This window comes from Venturia canescens, chromosome 5 (assembly GCF_019457755.1).
Source record: "Venturia canescens isolate UGA chromosome 5, ASM1945775v1, whole genome shotgun sequence".
In the NCBI taxonomy this organism is placed as follows: Eukaryota; Metazoa; Arthropoda; class Insecta; order Hymenoptera; family Ichneumonidae; genus Venturia; species Venturia canescens.
Window position 1 is genome coordinate 7,906,542 of NC_057425.1, and position 12,062 is coordinate 7,918,603.

Consider the following 12,062-nt stretch of genomic DNA (forward strand, 5'->3'; position numbering starts at 1 on the left):
CGAAATCCTCCGACGTTTTCGCTTCCTTATTTTCCGCAGTTCCTCAATCACCGATACTCTTTTTCACTTGTCGCTACGAGCATTTATTATTTTTAATTATAGTGTCATTTAAGAGACGGAGAAATTGGAAGTGAGTGTGCTGAGAAATGGCTATGAAGTGCGTTCCAACGAATCGGGATTATTTACCGCTCGAATTTTCGATAATTTTCTATCGAAACGGGCTCATCGGGCGACTCGACGAAAAATAAACATCGAAAAATCGTAACTGACGCGACGCATAACGGATCGATGAATTAGGATTTCCAATTCCAAGTTGATGCAATTTCAGGTAGCGAAACGTTTACGACGAAAGCGTTTGAAACCCGAGCGTAAGAACGAACTGTTCGTGAGCTCGCGTCCGTGTTTATTGGCAGCCTCGAAGCGCTGTCACTGCCGAGATTATTTTCTGCGCAGTTATAAAATCCGAAAAGTAGCACCGTTTTCCTCGCAGACTCGCCAGAGACGCTGTATTTCATCCCCTTTTATTGCGGGCCGAACTTACGCGAAGCTGCTTCCCGCCGCGCCACGCGGATCTATTCGATTTTATGGTTTATTCGTGTACGTAGGAACGGAGCGATTAATCGGCGAGACGGCGATGCTTGAGCAACGTGGAGCCAACTAACGAGGTAACTGTCGTGTGGGAATGTTGGAGATCGAAACGAACGGGAGAGAGAAAGAGAGAGAGTCTCGTTTGCACTTTGCTCAAAACGAAACTTGTTCAATGTACTCGACCATTGCGAGCGCGTCCTTGAGATACTTGTGAGCGCGCGATCATCTCAGTAAAACCGTGTAATTACCTTCGAGATTTTCCCGCGAAGCATGTGGAACGAGTTTCGAAAACACGAAGAACGAGGCTCCGAATCCTGCGGTGAAATATCGTCGGACGCTCGGCTCGCGACACGAAATAACGCGGAGACGACAAAACTCAAAGCCTGATCTTTGCGTAGGACGCCGGGCGATGATACAAAACTTTCGAAAACGTTCGAGCGCCGAGTCATAACCCCGATCGTCCGTTTTTCAGGAAAAAAAATATTCCAAAATAAATTAACTCCGCGATAACTGAATCGGAAGACGAATTCATGAGATAAAATTCCGAAAGAACTTTTAATAGTAATCGAGTCACTTTTGGGCGATGAATCGAGGAAAGATTCGCTTTTCCAGTATATATATATGCATACGAATTCCCACATTATCATAATCGTCGCAGGGCTCGCGCTTATGAGCAGGTTAGAAATTGTCTCTCTACTAGTTTGTAACGACGAATAAAAAGACACTGGAGAAAATGAAACGATCGCGGGAGAGTATGTTGACGAGTAGAATTCGTATGAGAACGCGATCCCCGTCCGTTTTTATCGACAGGCAGGATCGAGCACGGGGGACTCATCGCGAGCCATGTTGCGGCCGTTGACTCGTAACGGTTTGAACTATACTCCCCCCCCCCCCCCCCCGCGCACTCCACCGCACCACTCTCCTGTTGTCCTTATTGTGCACATACATAAAGCGACTGCACCGAAGCGCCGCGTGTGGCGAAGTCCGAGAGACCATACGTATTCGACACGCGACTCAGTCAACTCAGTGCTGCGATGTTAACGATATTATACCCTGACCATGCCAAATGTAGCCTCGATGGAAAGATTCGTTTCCCAGAACGATCGTCGGTCAATCCGACTATGAGATAATCGAGGTGCGAGTTCAATTATTCAAATCGATAAAATTGTATGCCTCGCTGTTATGAAGGCGATATCTGACAATGTTTATTTATCGTTTTGTGCTGTTGCTCGTGGCGTGAACGCAGCACGAATGAGAAGAAGGTTGTGAGAAGAAAAAAAGTCGTAGAATTACGAAATGAAAGTTTTTTTTCGATATTTCGATTTATTTATGATTCACTGGTCTTTCTGTTTCAGTGGCCCCGATGACGAAGCTCTTAATTTTGGCGGTTTGGTCGATAACGGTCGTCCAATCGACGTCCCCCTGTCCATGGGCGTCGGAAGTGGCCGAACTCGAAAGTTCCTGCATCTGCGACTACAATCTCGCCCGTGAGCTCTCCGTCCAATGTGACATTGTCGATTATGGTCAATTGTTGACAGCTATGAGACGCTACGCGACGAAACTGCCGATCGATCTTTTCTACATAAACAACAGCACGATCGGCACCCTCAGAAACGGCTCCTTGTCCGCCCTCAAAATAAACAACATTCAATTCTCCGGATGCCGAATAAAAAACATCGAAAAAGATTCTTTCAAGGGACAGGAAAACACGCTGAAAAGCTTGAATCTGAAGGACAACGAGCTCCAGGAAATACCCAGCGAGACTCTGAAAACCCTGCGCAATCTCTCGGTCCTCGATCTATCGATGAACAAAATAACGCGCGTCAATGACAACGCTTTTTACGGACTCAATCTCGTCACCCTCAAACTCTCCGACAACGAAGTCAACCTCGCCGCTGGCGCCTTCCGCGGACTCGAAAGAACCCTCAAGAATCTTAACCTCAAAGGAACCAGACAGAAAAAAATTCCGGACGCACTCCGAGGACTCAAAACACTCGCTTTTCTCGATCTCTCACAAAATTCCATTCGAGAACTACCCGGATCCGCTGGCACCAAAGCTTTCGAAGCTCTCGACTCACTCACCGGACTCAATCTCGAAAGAAACCTCATACAGAGCATCGGAAACGACGCTTTTCATGGCATCAAAACCACGCTCAGCTCCCTCAGCCTACTCAATAATCTCATACCCGATTTTCCTTCCGCTGCCATCAACAGCATCCACGATCTTAGGGTAAACGAATCACGAATGTTTTTTTTTTTTTTTTTCATAAATTCGCTAATTTCAGGCTTCTATTCGTCCCCTTACCTTTCGTCAATTCCCTAACGAGATCAAAGGCGAAAATTGTCAAATAGACAATTTCACAGGAATTAAGGAGTTTCGGTACAGAAGTGTCTAAATATTAAGAAATTGATCGAATTTGGTGATAATGTTATTCAACATCAAGTGCGAAAACAATAATTTTTTCAAAATATTCTTCTACCTAGTTATCGAGTAATTACGCATTAAAGCAGATTTCTTATGCCCGGAATGTATGCCTATGCATATATGGAAACGCTATGCTTGCGTACACGTGAACTTCAGTGATTAATTACTCGATAACTGTAGAAGAAAAATCTTAAAAAATTTGTATCATCAAATTTGGCACTAAAGAATATGTTTAACAAATTTTATAAAATTCTCAACTTTTTGAAATTTTTTATGTTTTCAGCGTGGTTTAGCGTGGCAACATTTTATCGGCTGTACGGAAACTCCTTAAGGTATTACTGCGATGGATAGCCCAGCCGATAAATTGTACCTGATCGGAATTTCCGTACCTCGTGATGCAATAAAAATTTGAAAAAATTCAGCAACATTTGGAAAGTTATGAACTACAATGATCAATAATAATATTGCCCAAAAGTTATTAATAAATTGTTTAAATAAATATAATTTTTCAACAATTTTACGGTAAACCCGTGTTTTTTTTTTTTTTTTTTTTCACGAATCGAATGTACGCATTTTTCCGAATGCTCATGATTTTTTTCAGAATTTTCGTGGATTTTTGAAATTCCCTTTTTTAAATTTTTCAAGTGGTTCTATTCGTACATTTTTGATCCAGTAACCTTGAGATTTTTCAAAACTGATGGTAAATATGTCTTCTAAAACATATCCAAAATACAAATTTTTAAAAATTTTTTTCAAAATTATTTCAAGAAATTTCAAAAATCCACGAAAATTCTGAAAAAAATTCATGAGCATTCGGAAAAATACACACATTTGATTCGTAAAAAAAAACAATAGGTCAACGCAAAATGATTGAATAATTAATTGTTTAAACAATTTTTTATTAACTTTTGGGCAATATTATTATTGATAATTGTTGTTCATAGCCTTCCAAACGCTGTTGAATTTTTTCAGATTTTTATTGCATCACGAAGTACGGAAATTCCAATCAGATATAATTTTTGGTCGAGCTATCCATCCGGTTATACCTTAACAACGCAATTGGAATATTTTTTTTGCCATTCAATTTATGAATCGACCAAATGTTTTCCAACCTAAAACGCGAAGAAAACTTTAAACGAATTTTGTCGCTTTCGTCTTCATATTCGAGTGGAGTTTATATTTTTTCGATAAAAAAGTGATTTCGTCTTTGGCCCCGTCGATTATTTTTATTATTCGATGGACTTGCGATCAAGTTCTGAAGGACTCAATTTTTTTTCAACAGGTGCTGGACATCGGTTTCAACTTGATAACCGAATTGCCAGTGAACGCTTTCGAGGGCAACCCCTCGATAACCTTGCTGGCGATCGACGGAAATCCATTGTCAACCGTTCCCGAGGAAGCTTTGGCTCGTCTAAACGGAACTCTTCGTGGTTTGAGCCTCGGTGGTCGGTTCCTCGTCTGCGATTGCAAACTCCAATGGATCATCAACTGGATTCGCACGAGAGATCTGCAAGTTACGAGTCGCGAACGAAAACCACAGTTTTGCGGTAGCCCGCTGAGGCTGCAGGACCGCAGCTTTTATAACATCGATCCTAATGGTAATTAAGCTTGATTTTATTCCCTCAGAAAATTGATAAATAATTCCGCTCTCGAAAACGAGCCGATTCGAATGAAATTTTTTAATATTTTAAATTGACAACGCGATCGTATATTCGTCATCGAATCTTTGTTTCTTCAAACATTCATGGCAAAGGCAAAACCGAAGAGAACAGAAAAGTTGAAACTTTCATTCTCGATCGTTATGACAAGCCACGATTTTCTCTACTACACTTCGAAAAAACCGAACGACCCCGACGAAGTATTCAAAAAATAGAAAAACGGCAGAAAAAAAAATCCGAGAATTTCGTTCCGTTGACAGCCGGACGACCATTTGTCAAAACTTCATTTTCGTAAAGCGAAATTCACGATAAAAAAAAATAGCTTGACCCACGGGGCTTTCGTAGCTTCGGTCACGTCACAAAATTCGTAAAAAAAACGAACAAAATAAAACTTGGAATAAAACTTGGAATTGTATGCGGGTGCGTAAATTTTCAGTTTTTCATGATAATTCCGAAAAAAACTCGGCCACACAAACAAAAAACTGATGAATTCAGGTTCATTTGAACATTTGAAAAGTAAAAAAATGAAGAGAATTGTAAAAAAACGAAATTTTATTTGTAGAAATGACGTGCGAAAGGGCGTCAGAAATAATTGGAATAGGAACGGTTGAGAGTGTCGACACAAAAGAGCCATCGGGTCCGGTGAGCGGAGTCGTCGATGTTTTGCTTCCGACGAGCCGTCCACCGACAACGACTCCCAAGCTGTCGACGACTCGTGCAGTTATCGAAAACACAACACTGGCAGCGAGCACGACAACGCCGAGTACGACGACGACGACGACGACGACAGTGAAAAGAACTGAAACGTCGGTTTCGTCGACGACAACATTCGCATCGTCGACCACGAATCGTCCAACCGGTGCTCGAACTGGCAACGTCGTTGTCGTGCGAACAACTCCTAACTCGATGAAACACAATCAAGATTTGGCTCCTATGCAGCAACAACATCAGCCAAGACCGCCGCTTGTCCTTGGCTCACCTCTGTACAAAACGAAAACATTGGAAAAGGACATAATCGTTAAAGACGTCCTGAGACAAGACAATGCAGTCATTATTTACTGGGATACCGAAGTCTCAAATATACTCGGCTTTCGTGTCATTTATCGATTGTTCGGTGAATCGACTTTCAACTTAGCTCCACCGTTGGAAGCCAGCGAACGGGAATTCAAGATTAAAAATGTTCCCTCTCAGGTATACATTTTATCTGCCTTTTATTTTCTCCTCAAACTCCTTATTGTGTGTCAATTATCTCACATTTTTTACTCACACCTTTTTGTCGATCCTAAAAATATGGGAGTTTATAAATTATTCAAATTCGCGCGAGAAATGATTTTAGTAAATTATACAAACTGACGTTGAGATCTGTCATTTCAATGCGTACGAATGAGTTGTTACGCGTTTTGGGTCAACTTCCGTAAGCCCAGCAGGACGGGATTTTTGTCACAAAATTTGGCGCAGCCATTCCAATTGACTGTGTAAGGCTCTCTTAAAAAGATTTTTGCCGACTGGCGATGTTTGCCGAGATATTTCATTTGGCTGTCAAATAAGAAATTTTATAAAAACTTTGTTGGGATTTTTTCCGGACGAAAGATTCGGGTTCTGGGTGCAAAGCTCGCATGGTATTAATTCGATTTTGGTCGTTGATTGCAGGAATGTATGGTGGTTTGCGTCGTATCTTTGGAAGAAACGAACATGACACCAGCGAACGTGCCTTACAGCCAATGCCGCGAAGTGCGTACAGAAAATTCGCCGACCTCGAACATCGACAAAATAACGATTGCAGCGAGCGCGGCGATTTGTGCGACCGTGGCAGTTGCCTTGATAATATTTCTCGTTGCGCTGCGCCGAAGGGCGAGAAAATTGCACACGTTGCACAGCATCGATCAAACGAAAATGGGGGGACCGATCGCCGGTTTACCGGTAAATTGCTGCTCGAATGTTGGCCCAACCCCGAGTCCCGGGGGTCCGCTCTCCTCGATGGCAACATTGAGCGCTTATAACGCCCAAAAAGAGTGGGATCAAGTGTCCGCTTACAGTAATCGGAGCATTCCACGACCTCGGATCTTCCCCGTCGACAGACAAGGTAGAGTTTCCTTCATTCTTTTCTCATTATTTACCATTTTTTTGGCTCCATTTGCCAGGAAATTTCATTCTTCTTTTTCTTTCTTTTCAGGTTCCATTACGAGAGCTTCTTGCATCGACGAAGGCAGATCTCAAGCGGGTCATTACGGGGGCAAAGTCTCGACCAGATCTTTGGCTGATGGACAATCGCAGCATAGCTTTTCCAATAATTCGTCACGTTACTTCGCTAACGCGGCTCTGGCCACTAATCTCGTTAGCACGAGACCAGGTCAGTGAACTTTCTTTTTGTCATTCATTCGTTATTTTGCTAGTTTTCATAGTGAAAACGAGTTTTTTGTTTAAAACGGAAACGACAATTTTGTTTTTTGCTGTTCGATATGTGAACTCCCACAGATGGGAATGGGAAACATTTTTGGGGCCACAATTCACATTCGAAGTATGCTGGTGACTCAGAAGTCGACGGTTTTTTGTTCGTTTATATTTTTGATGGGCAATCGATGAATTTTGCTGGTTCGATTTTCGCTACGAATGATTCTTAAATAATTGATTGTTTTTATTCTCATCAGAATTACGACAATCAAGACAATCGTTAGCAGCCGCTTCGGACAGAATGTCAAGGAATGGTTTTCCCACGAGTCATTTGCCACCGCACGCTTCAGCACGCAGACAAAGACCGAGATCGCGCAATCGTAATATGGAACAAAATCCACCTCGTCCCGGGAGCAGATACAGTTTAGCCGATTCAACTCACACGTTGAACAATTACGAGGAGAACAATTGGACCGATCACGATATGGATATTTACATGGCGCGTAATCCGACGACGAGAAGTGGTTTGGTACCCTTGTAAATGATCGTTTCTTCATAAAATGCTCAATCGTGCTCGTAAATCGTACTAGTAATATCATTTCCAAGTTTTTTTTCCTCCAGCGAGTGAATCAGATGAACAGTTTCGAGATAAAAAGTGCATCTTTACTTCGTCGTGTGCGCATTGTTTTTCTATGTTTAATGAGACACAGAAATTAGTCCTGCCCTCTCATGGTGGTCTAACTGAGGTTTTTTTCCGTCGAGACGTACTGAGCTTTCGATCGTTGGAATGCAGCAAACGTTTTTTTTTCATTTTCAACTTTCAAATTGACAGAATCGTTTGCACTTTTTTTTGTTTATCGCTGTAAAAATTGATGGAACATAGATTCGTGGGTTTAAAATTTTTTATGAGGCTTTGGAATAAAAATGAAAAATTGGAGAAAAGCCTGCTGCACTCGAAGAAAGTTAATTTCGACGCCAAGAACATGCCTGTTCGATCATTTGCACATGTATCGATAAACTCAAAGAAAATTGATCGAAAAAAAAGAAATTCCTCCAAGTTGTGTCTAGTCTCTTCTGTGCACAGAATGAAAAGTATCATGAAGATCCAGTTGAACTGAATTCAATCTCTGATTCCACTTGTTAATTGTTTCGTGAATGAGCTGCTGAGAAAAAAAGGTGCTTGGCGAAAAGGAATGTGTGAATTAGCAAACTCGTTAATACGTACTACTTGAATTTTTTATCGACTCGTAGACAATAAGAATAGCGATTTTAAAGTAGATGGTAGAAAAAAAAGTCTAAAAAGCAATGAAAACAAATGATTAAAATGGTAGAAAAACTCAAAGTTCTTCATAAACGAAGAATTTAGTGAGGTAATTCTCATTGAAAAACGATGCATGGTGGGCATCCTCGTAAAAATGTTAAAAATCCTTTACATTGTAGATAATAGGACTAAATATTTCGATTAATGTCAAAGCTATACTCGTGGTTTATTCCAAAGACTGTAGCGTGTGACTGAGCTGATCAATTGATTGTTTAGTTTAGGTTACGTGTAAAATTTTTCATCACGTTCGTATTTTTCGTAATAATTAACTTTTTTAAGCATAGACAAAAATATATTATTGAGATAAGCATTTATAGATAGATATATTTGACGTAGTTTTTCGAAAAACATACTAATGCATACCGAAGAACTTGACGTGCGGAAGTACACAAATTATTTTACACAAACTATAGTTATTATATCGAAAGAATAATAAAATAATAACAAAAATTGATGTTAGGTCATTTTAAGGCACGTTTGAAATTATTTCAGTATTTGTACATCCGTTAAATCGTAACCATTCTCTGTTTTATTATTATATTTTTTTTCTAAACTTACCAACTGTGAATACATATTCGCGAACAAATGAAATAAATAAAATGTACTCACCCTGGTATGGCGATACTTTTTTCCCATCGATAGCGGATTTCCTGCACAAATTCGTGCCAAATTTGTGCCAAAGCCCCGGCGCCACCGAGATTGTGAGCACAATGCGCAGCCACGATCGCCAATCGCCAAACCAATCCGTCGACGGCGCAGGTCTTTACGCCTCTCCATGGATCGTCCTCGAGACTGTACGCGTTAATATCGCCGTAAGGAGCTTTCTGAATAACCGAAAAAAATTCATAGTAACATAATTCAATTAACTCAAAATTTGGTTTCCAAATTCAGGAATGAAAAAAAACGAAAATTCTATCTGAAATTCATTACAAATAATTGCGTGGGCGAGAGCTTGCATGATCACTTATAATCGCGAAACGTTACAAGCTTTTTATATTCGTTGAAAGAGCTTATACGTGCGGAGAACAAAAGTCATTGATTTTGAAAAAAAAACGGCTGTAGTAATGGGTCGAAGGTATTTTATAAGCTGAAGAAAATCGAGCTCACCTGATTGTCTTCAGCATCCGGGAATAGAAAGTATAAAATCGGTACAAGAATTTCTTCCGAAATGGGACCTTCGACGTTTTTGCTTCTTTTTGAAGCGGCTCTATTAACGACGTTTGATAACGTCGGGATTCGAGATTCCGTCAAAACGTTGAACGCAGAGCTCAACATGTGATCGCTGTAATCGGCCCCACAATCAGCAGCTTCGCCCAACAAATCGACCATAGTTTTCTGGCTCGCGCAAAGGTGAATAAAATCGGTTAAATATTCACCGAGCAAACAAGCCGGCGATGAAATCATTTTCACTTGCACCGACCATTCGGGCGCCAATTGCGGCTCGAAGTCGGAAAAACCTTCGCTATCGACGACTATGTTTTCCGACATTTGTGGCCAAGTCGCGAAGAGGTTGAGCTCACTGTAAGAATTGTAAAGAAAATTATGATTCCCCTATTTATGAGGTTTTTCTATTCTGTCTCGAAATTCCTAATGGAAACGTCATAATTCATACCCAACGGGATCGAACGTCGCTCCGAACGGCAATTTTCCGAGCTCAGCTACACCTAATGTTTCTCCTTGCATGAAATCGAAATCCGGAGGCTCCTGTGTCCACGTGAAATTCGTCCAATCTTTCAGAACGTATGAAAATCTTGCAGAGACCATTGCTGGCTCTAATCGTATACCACAACCATCACTGATCTTTTGTTTGAACAGTGCAAGCAAGCCTAGAAAATCAAAACATTTCTATGATTTGTTTGAAAAAAGAACGTGTCTCTTTTTTCTAAGAGATTGTGATATATTGTCATGTTCAAACGTAGCTACAAAAGGAGAAAGAAAACTATGAGCAGTTACACGCGTATGTGCGACTTCTCTAATCATTTGAAGATACGAAACTGTGAATAAAATCATTGACTGTGCACCTGTAAGATATCGGCAGTGCGGAGGAGTCTTTTTCAAGTGAATCATTTCCAAATGAGTCGAAGTACCTCGGCCTACGCTAATGCCAAGATAAAACTTTTGCCATTGTTCTTGAACTTGAACTAAAGCTGGTATTTCACTGTTGAATGGAAAACATTTTCTTTTACCAAACAGTGAAATTTTATTACTTATTGTATTCGGACAGAAAAGTTGTGATTTTCTTACCAATTTGCATTGTTTGCTGCTATTGTGAGAGAACTAACAAGAATCTTTATTCTCGTTTCATCAAGGATGGATTGACGCTTTGATGGGACTAAAACAACAAATTCACGAATGCCATAATAACGAGCAATTTCCAAATGGTCGTCTTCGAGGCGAACAAAATCATTTGCTGGGTCTAGAGCATCAATGTGCGCTTGAGTGTGGCCGTCTTCGATATCTTCTACTGTACCTTCGACAGTCTCATCATCCTCGGTTTTCAATTTGAAATGCTTCAAGGCAAAGCCGACATCTGTAGAGAAATGACAAATAATGATTTTGTACAAACTCTTTGTTTCAAACATAGAGAAAGATTATTCTCATGGAGCCATGATATAATAATTAAAATTCAATGTTGTGTGCTTTTATCCTTTACATACCTGCAAAATTGAGTTCCTCTGATCTTTGTGTCCATCCTAAATTGATAAAATCTCCTGGTTTCAAAGTGGAACCGATCTTTGTCTGTGGCAATTTCCATTCGTGTATAATTTCCTCCAGACGTGCAACAAAGACTTCCCATTCTGATGCTGTTGTGAAATCATGATGATAAAAGTCCTCGATTTCGATATTGTGCATTTTTATGTTTTTTTGGTTATCATCAATGTTTAAACAATTAAACTTTCACGAGTTCACTCCGCGGGGTGCTGTTCACACATCATGAAAAATAATTCACATTAGAGTAATTAATGTTTATAATTTTGATGATTAATTCTGTGATAGTAATAACGTCAACTTGGAAGGTTAAGGTTAGGGAACTGTCGTTTCTTCTGACAGATCGACAGCAGGTTGTACAATCAAAAGATAAACATTGGACCTGATTGGACACCCCTGTGAATATTGGCCCCATTGACTCAGTGAATTTGGATTTTCGAATTCTTTCTATTTTTGATGTGATGCAATTCTATGTGATGCTTGAGTCTGCCCTGTTCGTTGATAAACAGAAAAATTTGTTAAAATTAATTAGAGTTTTAATGACAAAAATTTTTTTAAATAGTTTGTAAATTTAGATGATGTATTTTACATCAAGAAATATGAACTCCCAAAAAAGCTTCCCTTTGAAGCGCAAATCGTCAGTCGGTTACGAATTTCATAAGTGAAAAAATTGTCTTATATTTTTTCTTTGAAAAAATGAAAACAAACACCGAATGCGTGCATTTCGTTGGATTTATTTTTAGGAAAAATGATACACCATTCAACACTGTTAATGTTAAACCGTACACCATCAAATGGCCACCAAACGATTTGCGAAAAATACTTTTGATATAATCAATAGCAAAGAGGGTTTTAGAAAAGCGAAAGGACACACCGCGCATTACAATAAGGTATAACTTCAAAACAAGTTGAGTCGAGTTGCACGGCTTTCGTGCATATCACTCACACAATCGTCGGAGAACTGCGTGGG

The 12,062-nt window shown here is 40.1% G+C and overlaps 2 protein-coding genes across 3 annotated transcripts in view; one reads left to right on the forward strand and one right to left on the reverse strand.

Annotated features, from left to right (window-relative positions):
* The window catches only part of Rab3GAP1 (RAB3 GTPase activating protein subunit 1), a 51,036-nt gene extending 38,992 nt beyond the window's left edge, over positions 1-12,044 (reverse strand). Inside the window, exons 1-8 of one of the 2 annotated variants that reach the window (XM_043419572.1) lie at positions 11,967-12,044; positions 11,475-11,583; positions 11,041-11,304; positions 10,628-10,913; positions 10,405-10,541; positions 9,996-10,209; positions 9,491-9,902; positions 8,993-9,207 (exon numbers count right to left, since the gene is read on the reverse strand). In XM_043419572.1, coding sequence (XP_043275507.1) covers positions 8,993-9,207; positions 9,491-9,902; positions 9,996-10,209; positions 10,405-10,541; positions 10,628-10,913; positions 11,041-11,236 — 1,460 coding nt within the window. In that variant the 5' untranslated portion in view covers positions 11,237-11,304; positions 11,475-11,583; positions 11,967-12,044. Of the gene's footprint in view, positions 1-8,992; positions 9,208-9,490; positions 9,903-9,995; positions 10,210-10,404; positions 10,542-10,627; positions 10,914-11,040; positions 11,305-11,474; positions 11,584-11,681; positions 11,789-11,966 lie in introns of those variants that run through there. The other variant, XM_043419571.1, reaches the window with a different exon arrangement.
* Positions 1,597-9,013, forward strand: haf (leucine-rich repeat and fibronectin type-III domain-containing protein hattifattener). The gene is made up of 7 exons (XM_043419575.1): positions 1,597-1,723; positions 1,944-2,818; positions 4,296-4,611; positions 5,234-5,862; positions 6,322-6,754; positions 6,845-7,021; positions 7,320-9,013. The coding sequence occupies exons 2-7, from the start codon at positions 1,952-1,954 to the stop codon at positions 7,601-7,603; spliced, it is 2,706 nt and encodes a 901-aa protein (XP_043275510.1). The 5' UTR covers positions 1,597-1,723; positions 1,944-1,951; the 3' UTR covers positions 7,604-9,013.
* Positions 12,045-12,062: the final 18 nt, after the last annotated feature.